General features: G+C 39.3%; 2 protein-coding genes across 2 annotated transcripts in view; both read left to right on the forward strand.

Moving 5' to 3' along the window:
- LOC116672903 (protein bicaudal D homolog 1-like) lies at positions 1-27291 on the forward strand. The gene is made up of 2 exons (XM_032504891.1): positions 1-637; positions 27107-27291. The coding sequence occupies exons 1-2, from the start codon at positions 419-421 to the stop codon at positions 27134-27136; spliced, it is 249 nt and encodes an 82-aa protein (XP_032360782.1). The 5' UTR covers positions 1-418; the 3' UTR covers positions 27137-27291.
- The window catches only part of LOC116673481 (protein bicaudal D homolog 1), a 58071-nt gene continuing 57860 nt past the window's right edge, over positions 27163-27373 (forward strand). Inside the window, exon 1 of the mRNA XM_032505836.1 lies at positions 27163-27244. Within this exon, the coding sequence (XP_032361727.1) occupies positions 27163-27244 (82 nt within the window). The remainder of the gene's footprint in view (positions 27245-27373) is intronic.

The raw sequence follows: 27373 nt of genomic DNA on the forward strand, positions 1-27373 counted from the left end.
AGCCAAACCCTGAGTCTGCAGCAGAAGGACAAAGAACGAGTGTGCCTTGCCTCACGGCTGCAGGCAGAGATGGCGTCCTGATGCCGGTGAATAAGCAAAAAAACAGAGCAGAGGGAGGGGAGAAGGATGCGGGCAGCGGAAGATAAAAAGCTGCATCATTTAGAGCATCACATGGCAGAAGATGAGTTTCTCTGGTGATGGTGAGGATGACAACGCTTTAAGGATATTTGCGGTGTTTCTTTTAAATAGATACTTGATTTTCTTTTCTTTGTTAAAGCTGAGCTTTTAAGCAGCGGTGTGATTCTTTTGAGGGGAAGCGGTGGGGGTTTGTTGTCTACCTCAGCTATTTCTCCCTCCGCCGGGGCTCTCTGCTCATCCGACGCAGGGAGGAGAGGGCAGAGGGAGGGAGAGAGCAGCGATGGCTGCCGGTGGAGCAGGATGCGGGGACACGGTGGAGCAGTGCCGGGCCCAGGTGGAGCGTCTGACCCGGGAGCTGGCGGAGGCCAACCGCGAGAAGATCCGGGCGGCGGAGTGTGGGCTGGTGGTTCTGGAGGAGAACCAGAGCCTGAAGCAGCAGTACGCCGAGCTGGAGGCCGAGCAGGAGACGCTGAGGCTGGAGCTGGAGCAGTTGCAGGAGGTGGGCTCGGCAGGGGTAGGGCTCCTTACTCGAAGAAGTGAAGCTTTAATCAGTTAAATAACTCATAACCTATAAGACGTTTCTTACTTTTGTTACTAATTAGACTTAGTTGTTGCATTTGTACCGTCCCAGGCAAGTATGGTTATCCTGTCAAAAAATAAGTTAGGCTATATAATAAATAAGTTATACCCTAATGTGGGAAGTGTTAATGTCAATCCTACATGAGCATCACTTTCTATTGCTTAGGCCTAACTTCTTGTGGGCTGTACACAGGTCCACAATAACTCTATGTTCTGACTCTATGTTAGTTTTATTTATTATATTATAATTTTTTTATTACTTACGGTAATGTAGTAATGTAACTTCAATATTTGCCTATACATTTTTCTTATATTGCATATCTGTTTATGTAGGCCTATTTTTTGACTGTGTTCTTCTAATATAGGCCAATTTTATGTTCTTTGATTTCGAATTACATAATTATACATTTTATAGCTTATGATATTTTAAAGTGTCTAATGAAAATGAGTAAGATATATTAAAATAAGAATAACATAATATATTTAACTTTAAATCATAAGATACAGGTCATAATTTTATAATATGATTATTTTAAGATACAAATGACAAATTTTTTTTGTTAATTTTCTTGGGCTTCCACAACTACTCTATGTTGTAAACAGACTTTTCCCCTTCAGTTACACTGCTGAAACGTGTTTTTGGACCAACTAAAAGCCAACTGGCTATGATTATTTATTTATACCGTAAGAAGTACTTATACAAAGTCTAACTTTAGTTCCTAAGAGTGACTCCTTACACATTACTTTCTCAGTAACATTGCATCTAGTGTTGGGGTTTGATAAATGTCTAGTTGATTAGTAATTTGTTAAGTGACTTTAAAATGTAGTATGCCAGCAACTGTCACTTTGAGAAGATCATTAAAGGTCACATAAGACACTGACTTGTGGCCATGTCTTAAAGAGAGGCCATGTGTTAAATCTCCAATAAAACACAGTACGGACATGTCGTCGCCTTATAAACTAGTTAAGAACAACATGTTAGCAGGCAGTGATCTACTGATACATCCCACAGACAGAGCAACATTAGTGTTGATTTGGAGTTATGTTTGTGTCCACCAGATGAATTTAAGTCCAGTATTTACTCTCGTTTAGCTCTGGTTAACTCCCGAGGGAAACATCTGACTCCATAACTGCTAAATGCTCCACCATGTTTACCATCTAGTTGCTAACTGTGTCTTTCTGCTGTTGCAGGTAGTATACAGTGGGTTTATCAGAGCCTTTTCTTTGAAAACAACTCCCTACTGCTGCTGGGAACAGGGCTGAGGGGAGGTTCTGGTTAAAAAAACAACAACTAAACAGTGACCTGAAAGATGTTAAAAAGCTCAGTGGGTTTTTCACTATGTACAAGTCCTTTTACATTACGCATTACACAAAGCCATTTGATCCATTGTTCATATCAAAATATTGATTAATCTAGCTTTTAGGCCCAGCCTTTTTTTAACAGAGGTACACTGCAACCCAGACTATTCTACTGTATGTTTCCATGTGTATGGTAATATGGTTAAAGGGACCCTTAGGCCCTTTTGCAACCAGCTTGTTGTGTGTGGACAGTTTGTGATATCTTGTAGCTATTTTATGTCACAGGCCAATACGAGCTCCAGCACTTTGGAGGTATGGAAATGGATTCTTGTTACGCTGCAACTGCTAGGCTGTGTTCATAACATATAGCTTGGTATGTGATGACATTGTTCATGTAAATCTGCAGAGTATTCTGTTTCACATCTGTCCCAGGTTTCTTCCTAAATGGAGTTTTTCCTTGCCAAAAAAATAATACTGGCTCTCAGGGGAATTACTGGAATAGTTTGGTCTTTGTAATTTATAGCATGTGGTTTAGACCTACTCTATCTGTAAAGTGTCTGGAGATAACTCTTGTTATGATTTGACACTATAAATACAATTGAATAGAATTGAATTGAGCTATCTCCTCTTAGTCTGACAATCAATTTCAGCTAACGAGTTAGTGATCAACAAGTGTTTCTGATCGATATGCATCAGGAAACAGCAGGGTTTTTGTCAAGTCCACCTCATCCAAGACCAAGTCATCACCAAGACCAGAATGTATGGAGAGCGAGACAAGACCAAGACCACGGCAGGGATACACCTACATGGCATGACACGATAACGTGGAAAATGCTAACCAAAGGCTCTTCTCAAATTAACCTGAAATATCCATATTCCTATAAAAACACCCACAGAAAACAAATTAAGATTCTTCTTCATTCACTCCCTTTTTATTGCCGTAAGTGTATCATAAGAAATGCCTTGACAAATTAACCAAAAGAGGTGGATTTTATGTGTAGGAATATTGCTTTGCTTTCTATGAGCAAACAATACAAACAATCCCTGCAATTGTGGTCTTGACCGGTCTTGAAATGAAATCCAGAGCCCTCTTTATCTCGGACCGAGACAAGGCCGAGTAAAATGCATTTGATTCCATGACGAGACTGAGACCTTCAAAAAGTGGTCTTGAGACCAAAACTTGAGTACTACAACACTGGAGAACAGCATTTCCCAGCGTGTAGGTATGAATGGCAAAATGAATTTACAAGTTTGTCAGCTATTATACAGACCAAGGTTGGACTTGGAAGGTGACGTTGCAGTCACATCCTGAAGGACAGTGTGTGCGTGTGTGTGTGTGTGTGCGTGTGTGTGTGTGTGTGGTGTGTGTGTGTGTGTGTGTGTGTGTGTGTGTGTGTGTGTGTGTGTGGTGTGTGTGTGAGAGTGTGTGAATGGCTTAAAGAAAGCGGGCTGCAGTACCAGTTCATGCATATAATGAGTCAACAGTATGTTATTTTTAACTATGACCTATTTAAACAGTGGAGTCCACCATGGACACTTTGTTATTGACAGCAGTGTCTGTACAGGTAAATGGCAGCCGGGGAAGTGAAGCTTGTGAAACTTGAACTTCCCAGTGCAATCATAGTGCTACATGGTTGGCCACTGGCAGCTCAGTTGGAGAAACTACTGCTTCCGTAATTAACACATGTAATTCTGATTTATTACAACTCGTTAGCGTTGTTTTGTAAATATGGTCTTAATTTCTATCAGTAATAGAATGGCAGGCAACTGCTCCACCACTGAGACACAGCCAGTGGAAACAACAGTGGAAACAGAGCAGACACTTTCTCTGTCTGAGCTTGACTCTAAGCACAGTTGTATGGAAGACCACAAAGATATATTTCTATATATATTTTATAAATGTATATTTCTGTATTATTATTTATTGTTTCTATTTCTTTATATTAAAATATATATATTTATATAAACAGTTTCTTCTATAAATCATTCAGTTCAACACTGTGTGTGTGCTAAAATGCTATGATCACAGGTGCACATATGAACAGTGAAATCATTTTTGCTTGCTGTGGTCATGTCATAGTCCTCCTGTTCACACTGGCCATTAAAATATCCTAATACAACAATACTAATACAATGCAATCCAAAATAGGGTGTAGCTCAGTTCACAGGGAGTTGGGTTGTGAACCAGAGGGTCACTGGTTAAAGCCCCAGTACCAAAGTACAGAGTGTGAATTGGTAGCTGGAGAAATGGTAGTTCACCTCCTGGGCGCTGCCAGGGGCTCTTGAAAAAGACATTGTATCTCCCATTGGCTCAAGGAGCTGGTATCTTATGGGGATGGTACCATCCTTCATGTCATTTAGTTGTTATCATGTGCATTAGCTAATTGGGTGACAACGAATGGCTGGTTTAATGTAATAATCATGGGCTTCGCAGCAGGAGGAAACCTCAGACGGCTCCTTCAGCGGGCTGTAAAGAGCTAGCCCCAGCTCGCTACTAATTAGCTCAACAGGAGTCCATCACATTGATTTGTACAGTAAGCCTCATCTCCACTCTGTGCTGTTTGTCATCAGGCCCCGTGCCAGCTCAGGTTTCCTCCAGACAGGAGCGACAATCAGTACATTTCTATGCACAGCCGTAACAGGGTATGGTATATAAAGCGTAACTCTAGCCAAAATGCCACCTAGGGTGTTTTTGTGAATGTACTCGTGGCAAACCTTTGTTTAAAAGCATTATTAGGACGGAAAGGCCATTTTTAAGATTTACTGTAAACAATGTACAGTGTACATTGTACAGCTCGTACATTCTAAATGTCTTTTGGCAAAGTCCTCAGTGAGTTTAATGGTTTAAAACTTGTGTTGTTACTGTTTTGTTTTTGCCGCCATTGCTTCCAACTGCTCTCTTCTTATTCTGGTTCAGAAACCACTGCAGCGGAGTGGGGAGGGGCGGTTAGAACCCACGGAACATGTACAGGCGCGTAACCTGAGCTAAAAGTGTTTTCCATTACCCCGGAACTTGGAAGCCAAAGCAGGGAATGACAACACACTTGAGTACAAGTCGTATTTTCTTATTCATTGGCTCTGGTTTGGCTCCGTTCCGTGCCGTTGTGAAAACTGTAGTAACATAGAGTCAACCTGTCTATATTGTTTCTGTTTATAATGTGTCTGTATTAGTGTGTTTACATTGTTTGGTTGTTTTGTGTGTGTAAGCGCATTGTGAGCAATGATGAGCCAAACCAAAATACTTCATATGTGTCCTCATACCTTGAAAATAGAGCTGATTCTGATTCTCACTAAATCAGTTGTACACAGTCGTGTCCAACTTCTATCAGTGGACATGTTGCAACGCTGTTTGTATGCACACATAAAAGTGCAATGCGTTGTTTTCAACTGGCATTGCTAACAATGGCTAACCTGGCTAGAGCTAATGAAAACAATGAAAATCCTATTTAAATGGAACGCATTCAACTTGGGTGTGATATCATTCCCAGCTTCAGCTTCCAAGTTTTGAGTTAAATGGAACACACTAATACTCTGGTTAAGGTGTATACATGCACGAATACCCCGGTTACTAAAGAATTTATCTAGGTCTGTTAACAGGGGTATGACAACTTACACTGGGATAAGGTGTTTACATGGCATTTGAGAAACCAGGGTACTGCTATGTAGGACTGATGATTCAGTGTTAAATGGATTCAAGCATCTTTGTTTTATTTATTTATTAAAGATACTTTGTTGGGCTTCAGTACATGGGCAACGTTAACCAGGTGAGCTATCCAGGCGCCCTGCTCTTTGTATTGTTTTTACACAAATAAATACAACATGGGCATTACTCCATCCTTTGAAATTCCTCCATGGTATAACTTTTAATAGCCTTATTACACATAGTTTATGGGTGAGTTTGAGATGTACAAGCTGTTTACATGCATATCCATCTGTGAAGCTGTGTAAATATATATGTGTGGGTCAACACGGTGTCCCCACACATCCAAACAGACAGAGACAGAGAAAGTCAGAGAGGGACAGAGACAGACAGAGTTTAATGGTAATAAGAGGACCATATTCCCTCATAGACATGCAATATTGTGTACATCAGTGATCTCCAAAGTGGGGTACAGGAAAAGTTTAAATGTTTTCTTTACAAAAGCTTCATATTTCATATGCAAATTTATCAAAATGTTTATATCTATAATATTACATAGATTAGCTACTTTTTAATCTAACAAATCTATAATTCTTAAACTCTGTAAATATGTCTAAACATATACATAAACTTTTTTATGTCGTTCCTTCACTTCACTTCAATAGGCTTCATTAAATTATAAACATGAAATACATGAGGGGGTCCTTGGTTGTATTCTAACCTCTCAATTACATAATGATAATGATTTAATTTAATACTGGTTCAGAGGTTATACTACTATCAGGCTTAGCAGCCTATCAGAAATAATGTTTCACTCACATTGCCAATCAAGTTGTGAAGTTCACCTAAAAAAGGGTTTACATGGTATTTAGTTTTAATAAGTACATTTGAACCAGTCTGTTCTGTAGCAGTAGAGAAACAGAACTAGATCAGATAAAACTTTATCCCTGAAAAAAAGCTTACAAGATGCTTGGTATTGTTAAATAAATATAAACATAGTATAATATAAATATAAAACCTATACCTATATAATAAAATAAAAAAGCATACATTTTGAACCGCCTATGTGACAGTGGTGGCTGCAAATCCTGTCTCCTGCACACTACCCATGTGCCACCAAACCAGACCGAGTATTTATAGTAAGTGAGAATCTGTCTGACATGGATCATAATGTATGATAACTTCAAACAATCTCCAGACCTGATTAATATCAGAGTTCATATTAGAAAACGGCTTCAGTCTTAGTGAAAAGAGGTCCCCATTGAAATGAATCACTGCTGTTTTTCTGAAGTAATGGGAGTGTAAAAACCTTTAGATGCACTTAATGCTTTATCATGCATCATTGTCTTTTTATTACTGGTGCCAACTTTTGCTTTTAGCTGTCTTTACAGTTAGCTAAATTTACCAGACAAAACAGGAATAAGGCACCAAAAGGACTAATACTAATAGTAATTTAAAGATGTGGTAGCATTGGAGCTGAAAGCGAAGGATAGCTCTGGGAGTTGGAAGGGGTGTGTTACAATTCTGCCTTCTCACTGAAGTCTCTTTTATATAGACCTTAGTGGTCCCCTGATACCTGAAGTCTCTTTTATATAGGCCTTAGTGGTCTCCTAATACTGTATCTGAAGTATCTTTTCTATAGACCTTAGTGGTCTCCTAATACTGTATCTGAAGTCTCTTTTATATAGACCTTAGTGGTCCCCTAGTACTGTATCTGAATTCTCTTTTTTATAGACCTTGGTGGTCCCCTAATACTGTATCTGAAGTCTCTTTTATATAGACCTTAGTGGTCCCCTAATACTGTATCTGAAGTCTCTTTTATACAGACCTAAGTGGTCCCCTAATACTGTATCTGAAGTCTCTTTTATATAGACCTTAGTGGTCCCCTTATACTGTATCTGAAGTCTCTTTCCCAAAATTCAGCCTTGGTGCAGAATTACAGCTAGTACAGCCAGTCCCACAATAAGCTTACATTAGTATGTGCCATTTCTGAGTCTGTAGCTTTTAAGTAGGAGAAGGGGGGCAAGGTGGAGGCTGGGGGTGTGGCCTTGACCAACTGACACATTGCCTGTTTGAAAGCCATGATGTCTCGCTTTCATGGGTGGGCCAAATTCTCTGGCCGTGCAAAGCAGAGAAAGGGAAGGTAACCTTGCCCCTTATGACCTCATAAGGGGCAAGTTAGCTATATGACCTCATAAGGGGCAAGATTCCATATCAGCCTATATGAGCTTTGATTTTCTTAAAAGCAGAGCAGGATACCCAGGGCTAGGTTTACACCTACAGTATCTCCATTTCTAGCCACTGAGGGACCATAGGCAGGTTGGGGGAACTCATATTAATGTTAAAAAACCTCATAAAGTGAAAGTGTCATGCCATGGGACCTTTATGGCAGTCGGGAAAATGTCCTAGGCTATGGTCCATACTATTCACTGTTCAAATGAGAAGCCTCTCAAGTTGTAGGAACATGCCACGGAGCATTCATTCCGCAAGTAGAAACTTGTACATCTATGAGGACCAGGCATTGATTGATGTTTGTCTATAAGGCTATAATGCATAAGCTTCCTAACTACCTTAGCGGACAATTTTATAGGAACATGTTTGATTACCAGACTTGTTCCAAAGATTTGTTGGTACTGGAGGTTTCTCGGGCTTATTCAGAGTTGGACAAAACTGCGTTTGTATACAATGACTCTTTTACTTGGAATGCGTTTCAAAAGGAACTGATCCACTTGGCAATTTAGAGTGATGCTTAATTAATAAATTGCTGTTAAATATAATTTTTTTTTTTTTAATGATGCTGTGCACAGGGCTCAGCTGTGAAAGAGACCTGTCTCAGTCTGATCTTTCCTTGTATAAATAAAGATGTAAGAAGTGAGAGCTCATGGCACAGTGGTTCACAGAAAGATAATGTGTGTGGTTCCACATCAGGGCAGCATTATAAGAGGATGCATCTGTGGATGTGACGAGTGGAGGGATGATTAAAAAAAAACAGTGAGTGCATCAGTGCATCCATTGAGGATAAAAAAAGAACGAGACTGAGTGACCCCCAGGGACGCACTGTTACTGTGACGTCACACAGCCAGTGGGACACCTCCCTCCCAGTGTTGTTGTCACCGCACATCCAATAAGCCTTCTACCTCTCTCAATAGGGTCACATGGGTGTTTATGGATCCTGCTCATCTGTAGATAATAGGAAAGAAAAACCATGAAAACAGCAAAAATGAGTCACTGGAGAATATAATGATGAGTAGGTCTGCACAATTAATCACAATTTTATTAAAATGGCAATAAAAACTAGTGCAATAACTGCAAAATATGTGTCAAACCATTGATTAAGTATTGTGGTGCTGCAGAGACGTCACCGCCTATAAATCATATCCTACAGACTAAAGAAAAAAATCTTTGTTTAGTACAGATCCTTTGAAAAATCATTTACCATTCACAACCATTTACATTTTGATCATTTGATGATCATTCCCTCCAATATTGTGAATCATATTGCAATTGCAATATCAGTCAAAGGAACTGCAACTAGATGTTTTCTTCATATTGTGCAGCTTCAATTATGAGTACAGGAGAAGTTAAGTTAACATGAAATATATTGTCTGTGCAACAGACGGTTGATTCACCTTCATGGTCATTTTTGGAGCTTTAGTTTGTAGTTGTGTTGGATTGGGTTGTGTTATAGGCTATAAGTTGTATCAGATACTTTTCCTGAGGAGAGAGTAGAGTGAAGCTCCAGGGTTTGTCTGAGGCAGACGGACTAGTTATGAATGTGACACAGCCACATGCTCAGAAGCACTTAGCAGCAGACTGGATGTCTGAAAGATGCATGTCTACTTCTTCAGACATGCATCTGTATGTGCACACAAACACACACACACACACACACATAGAGCAGAGAGGACGTGATTAATTATTTATTAAGTATGAGGTCATTATGGTTTTATGATGTTTCCAGCATTATAAAACCAGTGTTCCCTGTATGTGAATGTATGTTTTTAAAGGGAACTAAGCATTAAACACAAAATGAGCATGAATGGTACAAGCCCTTAGATTTTGTTGACCATCAGTGATTGGATGATGTGTTGGTGACTTTTCTGCCTCCATCAGATCACATTGGCTGTGCAGTTTTGTTTAAGTCCATTTTACTCCAACTTGTGTCTTATTTTTTGTTGTTTTGGTCGTTAAGGCAATAATAACTTTCTAATAATAAAAGTTTGATGGGGCCAAAAACACAAAACAACTTGGACACAAACTAATTATTTAGAAGGGAAAATGAAGGTGAACAGTACAATTATTTCCCCAAAGTGTTTTTGACCTACTGGACTTACTGTAGTTGTGCACACAATTGTCCCGTGCAATGAGAGTGGCCTCCCAAAAATAACAAGAGCATCAGTTCTTTCAACAAGTGCTCAAAACCACATGGTGGACTAACAAAGACCATGTTATGTAACAATATGGGTTTATAAAAGGTTAATATACACTCACTTATAGGATTATTAGGAACACCATACTAAAACTGTGTTTGACCCCCTTTCGCCTTCAGAACTGCCTTAATTAACGTGGCATTGATTCAACAAGGTGCTAAAAGCATTCTTTAGAAATGTTGGCCCATATTGATGAGGATGGGTACATGGTGGCCATAAAGGGATGGACATGGTCAGAAACAATGCTCAGGTAGGCCGTGGCATTAAAACGATGCCCAATTGGCACTAAGGGGCCTAAAGTGTGCCAAGAAAACATCCCCCACACCATTACACCACCACCACCAGCCTGCACAGTGGTAACAAGGCATGATGGATCCATGTTCTCATTCTGTTTACGACAAATTCGGACTCTACCATCTGAATGTCTCAACAGAAATCTAGACTCATCAGACCAGGCAACATTTTTCCAGTCTTCAACTGTCTAATTTTGGTGAGCTCCTGCAAATTATAGCCTCTGTTTCCTATTTGTAGTGGAGATGAGTGGTACCCGGTGGGGTCTTATTCTGTTGTAGCCCATCCGCCTCAAGGTTGTGCGTGTTGTGGCTTCACAAATGCTTTGCTGCATACCTCTGTTGTAAAGAGTGGTTATGTCAGTCAAAGTTGCTCTTCTATCAGCTGGAATCAGTCGGCCCATTCTCCTCTGACCTCTAGCATCAACAAGGCATTTTCGCACACAGGACTGCCGCATACCAGATGTTTTTCCCTTTTCACACCATTCTTTGTAAACCCTAGAAATGGTTGTGCGTGAAAATCCCAGTAACTGAGCAGATTGTGAAATACTCAGACCGACCCGTCTGGCACCAACAACCATGCCAAATGCTCATACTTGCTTAAATCACCTTTCTTTCCCATTCTGACATTCAGTTTGGAGTTCAGGAGACTGTCTTGACCAGGACCACACCCCTAAAAGCATTGAAGCAACTGCCATGTGATTGGTTGATTAGATAATTGCTTTAGTGAGAAATTGAACAGATGTTCCTAATAATCCTGTAGGTGAGTATATACACATATAGAGGATGGAAAGCTAAGATAAGTCATAGGTTCTCTTTGTGGACTATAACTCTGATTTTAACATGATTGTAGGTAAGAGTCTTACCTACAAAACCTTTTGATTATGTCAGCTAGAAGTCAATCACTTTTTACGTCATGGGATTCTTAACTTTCTTCAAAATTAACCACATGTTTTTACAACCCAGTACATAAACATAGGTGCCCTGCAGTGTTGTGTACTATCTCACCTCTCCTGTATCATTGTACACTAACGACTGCATTCCACACTGTGACCGTTTAAACTTGCACAGTGGAGCTGATCTCATGCCACAATGAATACAATTAGGGAAATGAGGTTGTGTTGCTAGTGCTGTCACCTCAACTTGGAACTAAATGTTTCCAAAACTAAAGAGCTTCTGGTTGACTTTTGGAGAGCTGGGGAGGCTGACCAATGACGACCTGGATGTGGAAGGAGAGAACAGCCTTAAGTTCCTTGGAACAATCTCCTCCTCTCTTAAAATTGATGACAACTCAATCCACAAAAAGCCCACCAGAGACTCTTTTTTCTACACCAGCTCCAACATGTTGGTGTGTCCACTGACCAGAGAGGGGATGTTGCAGTTCCACAGAGCTGTGATAGAAAGTGTTCTCACTTTTCTCGATATCTGTGTGGTAGCTCAACAGAAGAATCAGCTGGACAAAATTGTTTGCTCTGCCTCGAAAAACATCCGCTGTTCAAACCTATCTCTGACATCTGCAAGACCCACATTTAGTGCAAAGGTCTACAAATACGACAGGACTTCACACACCAAGCCAACCTCCTCTTAATGACTGTCCCCTTAGGTAAAAAATAGGTAGTTAATACTTTTTTAATAGTTAATAATTGTTTTGTAAGCCATTATTGCTATTATAAAACTATAACTTATGCTTTCAATAAATCAGTTAATGATACATATAATAAACCTACATTAGAGACCTTTTCTGATGAGAATTTATCAGTTATTGGGTGAATAAATGTGATTCATGAATGCCCTGGGTAGAGGAGCATGCAGCAGACCAATTCAACTGATTTGGACATTTGAGTTCTCACATACAGCTCTAATTTCAGGTTTGCAGTGCATGAGAAAGGGCTATAGGAAGGAGGATGGTGTTTTAAACGATAGAGGGATGGAAAGAGTGGATGAAAGTAAAACAAAGGACCGGTGTCTAGGGAGTGGTATGAGGCACCATTAAATGTGATTACCCCTCTTCCTTGTCCTCTATGTGTTCACCTCCCCCTCTCCTTTTACTCGCTCCATCCCTTCTGCTCTCCCTTGCGAGCACTCTTGTTCTTTTCTCCCTTTTCTAATTCCTGAATTTCACAGAATGGAAAGGAAGGAAAGGAAAGATTGTCAGACAGCTGTGGCCTTCTGAAAACAACACAGGAGGCCAGTGGAAGAGGGATAAAGGAGTTAGAGAATAGCAGTATATTGTTTCTTTTGTCTAACCCTTCCCATAAGGATTACACAATCTTTACTGGACATGAGATGAGTCACACAAACACACACACACACACACACACACACACACACACACACACACGGTGATTGTAGGCTATAACGTTTCCCCTCCACTACAAAATGGCACTAACCTGACGCGCCAGATGAATTGTCACCCATCTGAGAAGCAGATATTGGAAACTGTTCGGAAAAGTGCAGGCACTTACAAAACAATACCTGGCAGGTGATTGAATGAATCATCTGTTGATCACATCCACCACTGTTGTTTTAAACAAACAGTCTTAACCACCAGATTCTAGCTGCCGTGCAAGGTAAACTTGACACTGGACATGTGTCTGAATTCTCTATGGTATCGAGACTGTCTCTCCACGCAGTTACATATTCCATATGGGACTGGTCCTGCTGGGGCGGTTTAAGTGGATATTTCTTTTAGACAGTCCACTACGTGGCTCACTGATTCATTTATTTCAGCTTTGAGAGTGACGTTGGTAACTCAAGTTTGGGAGGAATGAATGAAAATCCACCTACCGTTGGCCCTCTAGGGAACGGCTAGTTGTCCTTTTCTTAAAGCTACAGTGCAAAGTTTCTGTCGCCCCCATGAGGAATTCTAAGTAAAGGAACGTTCAGTATTCATGTAATGGACCATTAGAGGAAAATCATGTCTTTTTACTCTTTTTTTAAGGGGCAGGGTCATTTAACTTTTACTAGTCTAGCTGGGAGGCTCACCCAACTTTTGTAGTCATGATAACAGCAACATTTTCAAATGGCTTGTTTGGTGCATATTTTTCCATGAAGCTCCAAGCAGCTCCACATCGCTGTTTAGTCAGCCAGACAATTTGAGCTGTAGCTTTGTAGAAAAAGTGGGATTTCCCAAACTAAATAAATCACGGCCGCACAAATTAACACATAACTACTTTGCTAGTTCCCTCATTTTGTAACTAAGACATCCGATGAAAAATTCTTTTATTCATTAGCATGATTGATTGTTTAGTTCAAAAACATCCAAAACACCAACGTACGAAAACATAGCGGACCAGACACAAGCTTTTATTTTGAAAAATTGAAGCTTGCAGACAGCACATCACCAGCCGGGAAGGCATAAGACGGGAGGTCCCCAGGCATCTTTCATTTTGGTCCCCTGTGATTATTTGCGAAATCTCTGGCTGACTAATTAGGGAGGGACCCATCTGCTAGTGATGGGGGCCGAGACTGAGAGAGCTACATGGAAAAATAGGCACCAAACAAGCCACTTGGAAATGTTGCTGTCTTCATGAATACAAAAGTTGGGTGACCCTACCCATAGACCAAAAAAATTGTCCTATTTTCCTCTGATGGTCCATTCCATAACTACCGAACAGTCCCTTAGAAAGTTAAATCGTGAACAACGAAAGTAGGAAGGAAATAGTGAAAGAGCAAGAATGTGAATGACGTAATTAGGAGGACGGGGCTTGAAATACCAACTAACTAGGCTGCCTTTGTCTGACTCTGGGTCATACTGTGTCTCTCACAAATTAATTAAACAGATTGAATGAAATGAAGAGCTGCATGATGCCAAAGTGTCACACTGAGTCCAAATGTTTAAGCAAATTAACATTATGTGAAACAAACAAGTAAAACCAACAGATGATTATATGTTCTTGAACATGGTATTATGTACAGTATTTTAGATGGTGTCCGTCAAAGTAATATAATTGAGCTAATTTTGCTCCATTGACTGTTTGTAAGAGCAGGAATCACTATTCCCAAATGGGGAGATTTTTTGTTTAAGAACTAGCCTTAGTTGCTGCACCGTAAACCCCCTTTGATGTCTTGGCTGCTACCACAGTGTCACTCAGCCAGGGACAGATTTATAGGAAATTCAATCTCAGTCTGGCTGCATAAGTACGTGACTGGACAACAGAAGACACAGGGGAGAGAGCCAATGATTAATGAGAAGCAATAGAAAGCGCAAAGGAAGATCAGAATGTAATGAAGGTTTGGGAGATGGAAAAAAGAATTGTGTATTTGTGGATGTTCTTATGTTTGTGAATGAAAGTGATTAATCCCTTTTACCACTGTCATCGCTCATTTCTGTCATGTAAGGCCAGTGTGTCCTGTCACAATGGACTAGTGGGACATTTTATGCTTCTCTGTCAGTGTCCTCACTCCCTTTCTGTCCTTTTCTCTTTCAGTCTGTGACAGGATGAAGTCAGAGTTGGCAGTAAGGTACTGTGTCAGCTAAGTGGGACACTGGTCTGAGAGCCACAGTGGAAGCTATTATCGCCATTAGCCAGTTCAAAGCTCCTAGAAATCACTTCCAACTTTTTATCAGCTGAGATAAAGGTGCTCAATTCCCTCTACTGGCCTACATGCAGGGCCAGAGTTAACTGCTTGGGGGCCCTGGTGCAAAAATTTACCTTTAAAAAAACAAACAATTAAGCAACCAATGCTCCTGTAGACCCAGGTTGTATGTGTGTCATTTTGTTTCTGGTATTTTAAACACAAAATGATTTTAGAATTTGTACCATGTAGGCACAATTTCAACTTATAATAATAAAGCTGCAAGCAGCGATAAATGGGCCCTCACACCTTCTTCTCCACCGCATGTAGAGGGTAGTATAGTGGCGGGATGGCGTTTGTTGCGACCGTGCATTTCCTTGACCATTGGACACTGCATTTAGTCTTAGTGAATTACATTATTTCCTGTGTGGATTGCGTGGCGTCGGAAATGACGTATTTCAAATTCAAATTTTTTTACCACTTCCTTCAGCTACATGGTGCCAGAGAACACACTAATTATACATCATTTCAATTCATTTTTAATATTATGTGTTGACCACACCATGTCCATTTCATGTAAATCAGATTATCTTTGCCACATAAGGCAGACTTACTGATGTCAGTAAGAGGCGCTCTATGACTCAACTTAGCCATTTTGTTACACCCAAGCACAAATCCCATAAAATATCAAATTTGTTACTTGTTCTGGTGCATGTGCAAAGTTTTGTGGGTTTTCAAGCACCTTTAGCCCCTCAAAAAAGCGATTAATTTGCAGAATAATAATTATCCTAGCGATTTCAATTGGGCCTTCACCGAAAGGCTGCTGGTCGATGCTTGGGCCGTAATCACATGTAAAAACAACAGATTGCTGATTCTTAGGCTCTTCATGCTCAATAGTCTTCACCAGTAACAGTCGGAAATATTTGCTAATTAGCACCAAACACAAGATACAGTTGAGGCTGATGGGAATTTCCATAGTTTTATTTGGTCATAGTATTGGACAAAATCAAATTTGACCTGATGATGGAGCTAGATGAAATTCAGGGGATTACCAAAGAAAGTAGGATTCTTCCTCTGAACCAAGAATACCATAAGCTTTTGTGAAGTGGAACAGAGCTGTAGATTGGTCAAGTCAACTAGCACATGCCGCTGCGCCAGAGTTAAACACTATGGCACACCAACCCCCGCCTGATGATGCAGTGTCTGGAAAAGGATCATCGGGCATCAGAGTCTTGTGGGACAGAGTCTGGGCTTTTATGAGGAGCATTTAAACATTATTTTGGACCTTTAAACTGGTTGCAGCAGTGTGGATTTGCAATAGTTCTTTAATAAAAAGGTTTAAATATTCACACCAGCTCATCTACCATGTTGTTGTGACAGTTTGTGTGGGGGATGCTGCTGAAGAGGAAGAGAGTGGTGTGAGTTTACGAGAAAGAGCAGAGGATAGTTAACGTTTTGTGGTAAAGATATAAAGTGAATGTTCAGTAGCTAGCGTCAGCAGTTTAAGCACAAATACATGCTGCAGATCCTCCAAACCAACAGAGGTATCCCGTGTCTTTTATTCTAGCTGCTGAGTGGAGTGACGGGGGTTAGCTCCGTAGACTCCAGCCCTGTCCCCCCATGTGCTGTCCGACCATGGTTGGGAAGCCCAAGCAGGAAAAGCCAACACTAAGCTACTGTGAGCTATTTAAGTTTTCTTTCAGCAAAATAATCTAAGTGAATTAAATTCCCTCTGGTAAACAGTTGACTCTATATACAGTAGTATTCATGTGCAAATAAGAAATCCTTTACCATAAAGACTACTGGATATTTTCTTATGTTTTCAGATGCTCACTGTGTCATATTAGGCGATCATCCTAATGTTATACATTATTGCCATGACGAAGCCAAATGACACTGCAAAGTACATGTTAGACCCAAACAATCACAGCTGACCAGCAGTTACTGTCGTTCCGAGCCAGGCTTAAATGATAAGGAATTAAGACCTGACCCACAATTTGCAAAGATGTTCAGATTCCTTTTATATTTTTACAGCCATGACATACATGTCTAACCTCTGGTTTCTCATCTTACACATCACACTCCACTGTTATGGGGCCATTTCAGTAGATTTACTGACCTCCCGTCTCATGCCCTCCTGCATGGTGCTGTGCTGTCTGCAAGCTTCAACTTTTCAAAATAAAAGCTTGCGCCTGCTCCCCTATGTTTTTGTACGTTGGTGTTTTGGACGTTTAAGTATGAGGGGCCGTTTAAGACATTATTCATTCTTGTACTCTCACATACATACATTCTCTTTTCACATATATACATTCTCCTTTGATATACATATATTTTCACTCTCACATACATACATTCTCCTTTCACATATATATTTTCACTCTCACATACATACATTCTCCTTTCACATACATACATACATTTTCACTCTCACATACATTCTATTTTCACATACATATATTTTCACTCTCACATTTATACATTTTACTTTTCAACACATGCATTTTCACTCTCACATACATATATTTGCACCTTCATGCACATATATTCTTTACTCTTACATACATACATTTTATTTATTACATATACATATTTTCATTCTCACATGTATATACCTTTTTCTCACATACATGTACTTAGTATCTCAGCCACATACTTACATTGTCACTTTAGCATATGTATGTTCTTGACGCTCATCTTTTGTGGTATCCATTACTTTCCCTAAACAGGAAGTCACTCTCAAACCAAAAGTAAAAGTAATTTATACAATTCTATTAATTCTATGTGGTGTGATGTCTTTTGTTTGAAATCTCAGTGATGATGTTTTAGGCAAACAAACTGGGGATGTCTTGGGTGTTTATTACACATTTCAACCCAACCCTCTGAAAAGTAAGCAATTGATTAAATGAATCTCCAATGGCTAGACTTCAGAAAAATAACTAAGAATTTGGAGTGGGACTATTGGGAGGTCCTATGAATTTGAGAATCTAAATTTGACATTCTGTGGAATGACTACTGCTAAACTGAGTATCCAAAGCAAAAAATAATTTTAACATTTTTTAACAATTGATGGTGCATGATTTACAATATATTTCCCCCCCTTTTCCTAATTTCCTTACGCACATTGATGGAAACCCCAAACTTGTGAGATCGAGGATGGTGTTCCATGGCTGTGTAGATGGTTTTAGTCGAACTATCATTTATCTTGCTTGTCTAGACAACAACAACAGGGCTTTTAGTGTTTTGTCACTTTTCTTTACTGGTGTTCAGAATTTTGGATTACCATCCAGGGTGAGATGTGACCATGGAATAGCAAACACTGGTGTTTCCCGTTTCATGCTTTACAGGAGAAGGTTAAACCAACAGTGTTATCCCTGGCAAATCAGTCCATTATCAAAGAATAGAGAGATCATGGGCAAAGCTAAATTGAGTAGTGTCATTTCATTTTGTTAATCTTTTCAACTTTATGGAACAGAATAATGTATTAGATTCACTTAATGAAATCAATTTATTTTGTCTTCATTATATTTATTTGCCACGAATTAAAAGGGCTGCGACTGAATTTCAGAACCAGTGGTCTCTCAACACAAGGGGAGCAAACTCCACTTCCGCTGTGGCAAAGAGGCATAGTGAATAATGTTGGAATGCATAACCATACTATGAATGGTGTTTATGACATAGACAGTGACTTTGCTATTGATGACAGACCACTCTCACAGTTACAATGTTGTTGTTCTATCAGTGAACATTACTATCTGCAACACAACAATGGAGATACTTCAGCAGACCTTTGAGCAATTTGATGATGATCAATCAATCAATCAATCAAAATTTATTCATATAGCACTTTACAACTACCAGCAGGTATCCAAAGTGCTTAACAAAATGAGTAAAATCACAACATACAATAGAAAGAGTAAACATAGAAAACAGTAAAATCAGAAAAGGTTACAAAGAAACAAAAGAAAGAAATTGTCACACCACTGCTACGTATTAAAAGCCTGACTGAACAGATATGTTTTGAGTTTGGACCTAAAAAGAGCGACATCTGTAACAGTACGTATATCAGGGGGTAACTTGTTCCAGAGTCTCGGGGCGGCAACTGCAAAAGCCTGATCCCCCCACCGTTTATACCTGGACCTGGGACTTCTAAAACCAACTGAGTTGAAGACCGCAATGACCGGTTGTGTTCCCGCACAGTTAAAATTTCAGACAAATACTCTGGGGCAAGACCATTAAGGCTGTATCCCATTTCTCTGTCTTACCCCTACCCCTTGGCCCTTGAAACCAAGGGGTAAGGGGTAGGGGTGAAAGCATACCCCTATGAAATGGGACACCACTTGGTTACATCACCATACAGAATTGATCACAAACTTCCAAGATGCCGTCTCTGTCTGTTGATTGTGTGGGTTTGGACAACAGTGGCATATGCATGTATATATTTAATAGTTAATTTATGTTTACTTTGGTGGTGCAGAGGCAGATGTTCTCATCTGTGTAGTACTTAGGTCTGTTTGCAATACAAATGTGTATACACATATACACACATACTGTGTTCTCCTGTGTGATACAGGGCGGTATGTGTAAAGCACGTAGCGATGTATCATAGACCGTTAATATTAATATATATATATATATATATATAGCTATATATATATATAGCTATATATATATATATATATATACAGTGGTGTGAAAAAGTGTTTGCCCCCTTCCTCATTTCCTGTTCCTTTGCATGTTTGCAAATCCTATTGAATCCTATTGAGATGTTGTGGTATGACCTTAAAAAGGCCGTTCATGCTCGAAAACCCTCTAATGTAACTGAATTAGGACAATTCTGCAAAGATGAGTGGGCCAAAATTCCTCCAGGACGCTGTAAAAGCCTCATTGCACGTTATCGCAAACGCTTGGTTGCAGTTGTTGCTGCTAAGGGTGGCCCAACCAGTTATTAGGTTTAGGGGGCAATCACTTTTTCACACAGGGCCATGATGGTTTGGATTTTTTTTCACCTTTAATAATAAACACCTTCATTTACAAATTGCATTTTGTTTACTTGTGTTGTCCTTGACTATTGTTTAAATTGGTTTGATGTTCCGAAACACTTAAGTGTGACAAACATGCAAAGGAACAGGAAATGAGGAAGGGGGCAAACACTTTTTCACACCACTGTATATATATATAGCTATACAATCTATGCGATGTATACGATCCATTCAAGACAGAAATATGTGGGACTGTTGTGCAAATCAACGTTAGCGATTAGCATTAGCGATTAGCGTTAGCATTGCAAGCTAGTGATTTTTAAAAAGTTTCAGTTAGGAACATAGTTGCAAGTATATATGCACAGGACTGCATAGACCACAAAACAAGACTGTCGTAACTTTTAAATCAATTATTTAAGCCAAAAGTACTTACATTTATGTGTCTCTCTGGTCGATGCAGCAGCCACACACTGCTTGTGTGTTTACAAGTGAGGTCGCGTCCACACTCGGTTCGTAGGGGTATACACCCCTTGGTCTATCCCCTACCCCTAACAATTGGGACACCACTAGGTCCCGCGTGAACGTGCAAAAACGAGGGTAAGGGGTAAGGGGTAGGGGTAAGACAGAGAAATGAGATTCAGCCTAAAGATTTAAAAACAAACAATAAAATCTTAAAATTAACAAAATCTATTCTAAAATGCACCGGAAGCCAAAGCAGGGTGTAGAGAACAGGACTGATGTGTGCACGTCTAGGTGTATTTGTTAAAAAGCGAGCAGCAGCATTTTGATGATGGAAATCATGTTATAGATTTATATTGCAACCTAGTGCATTTTCTTGGGAGGCATTCCTAATATGTGATCGTAATTCAATTCAATTTTATTTATAGTTTCAATTCATAACTAGAGTTATCTCAAGACACTTTACAGATAAAGTAGGTCTACACCCCACTCCATAATTTACAAGGACCCAACAGTTCTTGTAGTTCCATCCAGAGCAAGCAACAGTGCGGTCTTAAAAGAGAAACCAAACCCATTCAGGAGCTACACTGCCTAACTTGACAAATATTATGTTTACATCAATAGAAGAAGCACATATTTACTTACTATAGTTTTGTAATACAAAGCAAAACTGCCTTTCACTGCCTATGTGACAGAACACTTTACTTAATGATACTGTTATAGTTTTAAGGTCATGGTATCATGTATATGTTCAAAAACTTGTTACTGAAAAAGGTGAAACATGAAACACTGAAAACCAAATTTTTTCATGCTTTTGGATCTATACATCTCAATAAATGTAGGGAAAATGTGACTTTATCATATGTCCTTTGTTGAACAGGATAAACAAAATCTACCAATAATGAATTTGCAGAAATGGAAATCAAGAGAAACAGATTTTAGTAGTCAAAGAACAAGACTAACTAGAGTCAAAAAAGTATAAGGCATCACTAATTATTTTGTCACTAAGATTACAAATTACAATCTGTCAACGTAATGCCAGTGTGTAGATCAGTTTTGGTAAACAATTCCTTACCGAGTGCATCATATCAATATTTAATGTTATTGGACAATATGTCAGGTCAGCCAGTGTGTCATCTGTAGGATGCTTGTACACTTTATCCAGCTATCCCAACAGTAAGATTTGAACTCTTGAAGCTAAAAAATACTTGCAACAAGTTTTTGTTTTAATGGTCCATGCAAATAAATGTAGGAGCATGTAATGCAATCAAGCACAGATGATTATAGCAGACACTATCAAACTTAAAATATCAATTGCATGCATGCATGAATTATCACTGAGAACAAGCAGTTTCAATGTTACTGGCAAGATAATCCTGGCCACAAAACCAAGCCTAATTCAAAATTTTAAGCTTACTCCACAATAGATTTCTGAATAAATATTATTTTAACTTTATTGAACTCTGACAATCTGAACCTTCCTTAAAAGAAAAAGAAAACAAATGTGTATTTTGCACACAAAAAACCCTCTAAGGTAAGCTTGAACTGTTTGGTTAGTCAGGACCAGGGTTGAAACAACTGAAGTTGTTCCTCCAAATGGTAGGGCAGAAGGCTGACTGGTGGAAGGACATACTGGCCGATGATTAGAAGAGCCGCTTGCTGAAATGGTGGTGTTAGGTGAGATATTGCTGTGGTAGGCTGAGGCTGGAGTATGACTGGATAAGACTTCGCGTCCAAGTGATGAGACAAAAGACTGACCCGCAGAAGTACTGTTTGATGGGGAGGCAGTTGTCGAACTGGTCTAGCTTGTGTTAGAGATGAGGACCGCAGTTGGCGAGTTGAACTCAAATTGTCATCATTGCTGCTATCGTCCTTAAGGATCATCATCCAGTACCTGGAAACATCAAGATTTGTCTTTATATTTCTCAGAGTTACTTCTACCATCCATCTTTTAAAATGACATCTCCCAAAGAGTACCATTATCCCCTCCTAATCATAAACAAAAGCCGCTTTCCGACCAAAGGGATTTTTGCAGTTCCTAGAACCCTTCTTTTCTCGTGTTCCGAAAGGACCAATTTGGGGACTATTAAGTTCCTCTGAAGGCAGTTCTTGTAACTGCTTCAGCTCGTGCTTCAGGGCAGGGTCCTTTCTCTTTTCTGCATAGTGGTGAATAGATGGCTGTGTTGTAATAACAAAATGTCAGCTCCCATGGCCACTTGGCCAATGCAAATGGAAAAACCGTTTTTGGGGGAAAAGTAGTTAGTAGAACTATTTAGAAGGGGCCCTATTATTGTGTTCTATGTTCCTATACTATGTTCCTGTAACTACTTGGTCGGAAAGAGGCTTATGTTACTCCAACAAAGAAGAAGCCAAATGAAGTCAATTTCTGGTCTTAGATTGAACAATGTAAACATTCAAATTATTTGTACAGTTGCACAAACATGTTTATAGTTACTAAACCGAAATTAAAGTTTAAGAAGAACAGATTACAGAGGTCAGAGGTAACTGACAACATGAAACCATCATGTATGCAGGTGTATGCACCAATTATGGGTTATTATTCTAAGAGTACTCTGTAGTTGAATTCAAATGTGATATAGCTTACCAAAATTGGCTTTGATGGTCTGAGGTATGGTGCTTTCGATTTATATACTTTGTGGATGAGATTTGCATCCAGTTCCTGTCCAGCACGCAGTTTGGGGGAAATCAACCTGTTGCCATATGCCATTAGAAACTCAAAGCTGAAAAAAAGAAGAGTAAAAATGGTTTTATTAAAAAAGAAAGAAAAAAGCGGGAGGGGCAACTTCTTTTTGTGCAAAAAACAGCAGACAGTTTTTCTCTAAAGGCTTCCCTTAATTGTTCAGTGACAGTCTTCTGGTCCCAAGACTTCTGGAATTCAAACCCATTCATTATGTGTTCATGTAACTGTTGTTTAGTGAGCTGCTTGACAACGACATTGCTTGATGGCTTCGACAGAAGGATAACATCCTTGTTGTGATGTTGAATTTTGGCCCTACAAAACAAAGCAGACATACTTGATATGCTTTTATCCTTTTATATAACAAATGGCACATAATAGGCTATTTTATTTCAACAACAACTTTAAAGTTTGCTTTCATTCAATGATTTATAGCCTTTAACATTTAACTAAAACTGGTGACAGTGTAGGCTAGGCCTACATTGAACCATTTGATTCGCTTAACTTAAGCTAATGAAACAGCAATACCACAACAAAAAGGCTTTCCCACAAATAATGTCATCCCTTTTTACTTAAAATCTGGCACCGTCAATATTAGGATTGTGAATGCTACTAACACTTGTCGCTGAACAAAGTGACAATGATCTGTAGTTTTGATTTACATTTTATTGGAATTTTGTAAAAGCAGGAGTATAATGATACGCAAAAAATCCCAGTGAAAAGCACTTAAAAGCAATGTAGGAATGCCCATTTTTGAGTAAATTTTGAGTGAGTTTTTTTTTCCATTACTACCCCCCAAAAACTATAACAATAATAATTGTAATGTATCATGCAATCACAACATGGAAGATTCAATTCCTAAAGCCTCTATATACTTCAGGACCGAGTTTTCTAAAAACACGTTAAATTACCATGTGCTAAGGAGAGGTAAAGTGTGGAAAGAAATCCATAATTCTTTTATTAAATATTTGTTTGCCTTTCATTTTTAGATTATACACATGTTCCATATGACCAGTTCAGCATAAATCAGGCAAAGATAAGTTTTATGTAAACACAAAAGACTCCTACTATTGCACTGACGACACTATGGCGGACGGTTACTTGCATGAAGCGAAGGAACAACAGTCAGTGCGTGGACCGCGGTGAAGATGGTTTAAGGTTGGATATTCAAAATACATTCTTTAACGACATCTTTTTAATAGTTTTACCCTCTGGTTTTACCGGCAGAAGCAGCAGGATTCCACCGGAGGACGGATAGCTGATTGGGTGTTGAATATCCAACATAAAACTTCGACACGGTCCGCATAATGGCTGTAGTTCTGTCTCGTCATATTTACAGTACCGTAATTTACATATTTACAAGTGAGGAAGCCAGGACATAAACTTAGCGTTTGAAGCCTCATAATATGTCAGTGCAGTGAGGGTTTGAGATTGGACACAATCAATTGCGGGAGGTATGGGCTAGACAGGTGTGTGTGTGGGGGGGGGGGGGAAGCGCGGTCGCTTACCAATATACAATCAAATCGGTTAAATACAAATCAGCACCAGGAAAATAGAGCTTATTTATTCTTCCCGTTTCCTCGGACGAGAGGAAACGGGATTGCCAATTTCCCAATTGGTTCAGGGAAATGTATTGCCACCTGAATTATGTTTCAAACACAATGTTGAAAGAAGAAGAATGTTAAGTATCTCTGTGTGGGATGCAGGCCATAATTATATAACAAAAAATGTCAGTGTCACTAGCACATGGTTATACAACCATTCACCTGACTCAATAACTGTCTAACTTCTTCCTTTAAAATCACTAGTTGCATATAAACATAACTTTTAGTCACAGGTGGACTGGCAATCTGGCAGTTCTGGCTAATGCCAAAACGGCCGATGGGAATTGGGCTGCTGGAAAAAAATAATAATGTGGCAACACACTAGTTTGACAAAAATATGCAAGACTGTTTGGCTGTAGCCTGGAATCCCCGTCTGGTGCCATCGGGCTTCTACTTTTCAAAATAAAAGCTTGCATCTGGTCCGCTATCGCTTCGTACGTCGGTGTTTTTGGTGTTTAAATATGTATTTAATAATGTGTTTTAAATATGAAAGCATTTCCATTCTATTCTAAGACATTGTAGTTTATATGAAGGTTTTATGAATTGCTCCAGTGTGTGCCTATTATTTCAATATAAAAGCGTGTAACTGTGCCTCATGCTGCTATTGTCTAACATGAGCCTGGTTTTTGCAAATATAAAGCAAATAATGTCCCTGTCTCAAATTTGGCCAGCAAGGAACGGATTTGCCAGGGTCAAATTTTTGTCCCAGTTTGCCCCAGTTTGTAGTACACTGCATTGTTTGTGGGTGTAAAAGTTTTTGGTGGAGCCTCATTAATCTCTTAAGTAAACACAGCCCATTTGTGTTTGTCTGAAACGCATCACTGGTTCAGTGAGCAGAGGGGCAGAGAACAGCCCTGGGTGTTCAGGTCCCACCTGACTGTGGTAACCTGTACTTACACTCTGCACCCGTAGCAAAATGCAAAGAATATTTTGCCTATAGTTATTCCTTTAGGTGTGTCTATTAATAAACCACACATTGCTTGGACTTTTCTTTGAGCCAACATATAAAACAAGGTGAAAGGAATTAAATGGGAGAGAGAGAGAGTTTTCCACATATTCTATCCTGCGTAACAATGGAGCTTTGAGGATTATCACTGGTTTTAATGCCCTTACTCACCATTGTAGACTGTATGAACATGTTGAATGGTCTTCTCTGTCAACAGACTTAAACACTGGCAAATCTTTATTTACAAGGCTATTTTAGGTCTACTGCCCTCCAACCTTCTGACCTACATCAATCTAAATAGTATGAGGACTTTACTTGCTGTCGATCCAAAGGTCAGAACTGAACTGGGGAAAAAAGATGTTCACGTTTGCTGCTCCCTGTATCTACAACAAGTTACAAAAATCATTAAAAACGTAATGAGCTGGTCTCATTGGTCGCTTTTAAGAGGATGTGAAATGACTTGGAGGCAGACAAGTGGCTGTAGATGTTTTGCCTGATGAATTTATGATTGTGGCTGACCTTGGGAAATATTTGCCAATTCAGTTGTTTTATGTTTTTAATGTTTTAGTGTACTGGTGTGTATGTGTGATTGTACTGCTGCCAGTCTTGGCCAGGAGATTCTTAAAAAAGAATTCAATCTCAATGAGGTTTTTCCTCGTTAAAAAAATACAAAGAAAAAATTACAAGATGCTTATCCTCAATAGGATTTTATTTGTGTCATGAGAAACTTTTAGAGGTTTCATGTGATTTTGGGTGCCATTCAAAAATTTTAAATTTTACTTCTTTTTAAATTTAAATTTACCACTTACGGGATTTTTCTTTTTACCTTCTGCTTTTTTGGGTTTGGTTTTTTAAACCCCGGGGGGTTTTTATGTGGATATGGTTAACCGCTCCTCGTCCCCACCCAAAAAGTTTTTCCCGGGGTATTTTACAGAGGCCCCTTGCTCCTACGGGTCAGCAGGCCCAAGACAATTGTGGGGTTTTTAAAAAAAGCCAATTGCTGGGTAGGAAGGTTGGCAAGCGTACCAGGTAGACACAAAATTAATTGACACCAGCTTTACTCTTTTTTAATACTTAAAAGATTATTTAAACGTGAGCGTACCCCAGCCATTGTTTGGGTTTTTTTGTCTTTTTTTTGTGTTTTATTGACAAGGTTTTCCAAAAATGTACCAAAACTTTTGTTTTTTTGGAAATTTAAGTTTCCCACTAAAATTTCGAATAAAGTTTTTTTGGGGTTTTGAAAAAAAATTTGGTGACTTTGAACAAGTAAAAAAATCAAAACAATTCTAAAAGCAGAAAGATATTTCAATATTAAGTGACAGAATGTATTTTTTTCCCCAATAAAGATTGGAAATTTTTTTGTTTTAATTGTTTTATTTCAGTTTTTGACAAAAAACCAATTTAAAAGTCCACAAACAAGTTGTTTTAAATTTTGGGGGTTGGTTGGATTCGAGACCTTACAGAAAAAAAAAGTTGAAACCTTCCCCTATAATGTCCAGATATTTTTTCTTTTCCTCCTGTTCCAGGCTTTGGCCAGCCTACTCCCCCCAGCGTAAGGTGGCAGAAGGGGGGAAAAAAACCAATGAGAGACCCCTGCGCAGGAGCGCCACCAAGGAACCTACTACATGGGCCGTTTTTGGAGTTTCAGCCCCGCCTGAAGCACAGTCAGACAACCCCCCTCCAACTTCGGCCCGCAAAAACACCTAGCACTTGGGGGAGTGGGGGAGGTAAATACGCGCTAGGGTTGGGAATGTCAAATCTTTCAAGAGCGCGGGGGTTGTCCTTTAAAGGGG

This window comes from Etheostoma spectabile, chromosome 23 (assembly GCF_008692095.1).
Source record: "Etheostoma spectabile isolate EspeVRDwgs_2016 chromosome 23, UIUC_Espe_1.0, whole genome shotgun sequence".
Taxonomy (NCBI): domain Eukaryota; kingdom Metazoa; phylum Chordata; class Actinopteri; order Perciformes; family Percidae; genus Etheostoma; species Etheostoma spectabile.

Excerpts from the sequence above, each read along its gene's own strand:
- LOC116672903 (XM_032504891.1), top strand. The coding sequence starts at position 419 with ATGGCTGCCGGTGGAGCAGGATGCGGGGACACGGTGGAGCAGTGCCGG. Across the intron at positions 638-27,106 it reads AGCTGGAGCAGTTGCAGGAG|GCTTTGGCCAGCCTACTCCC; the intron begins GTGGGCTCGGCA and ends CTCCTGTTCCAG.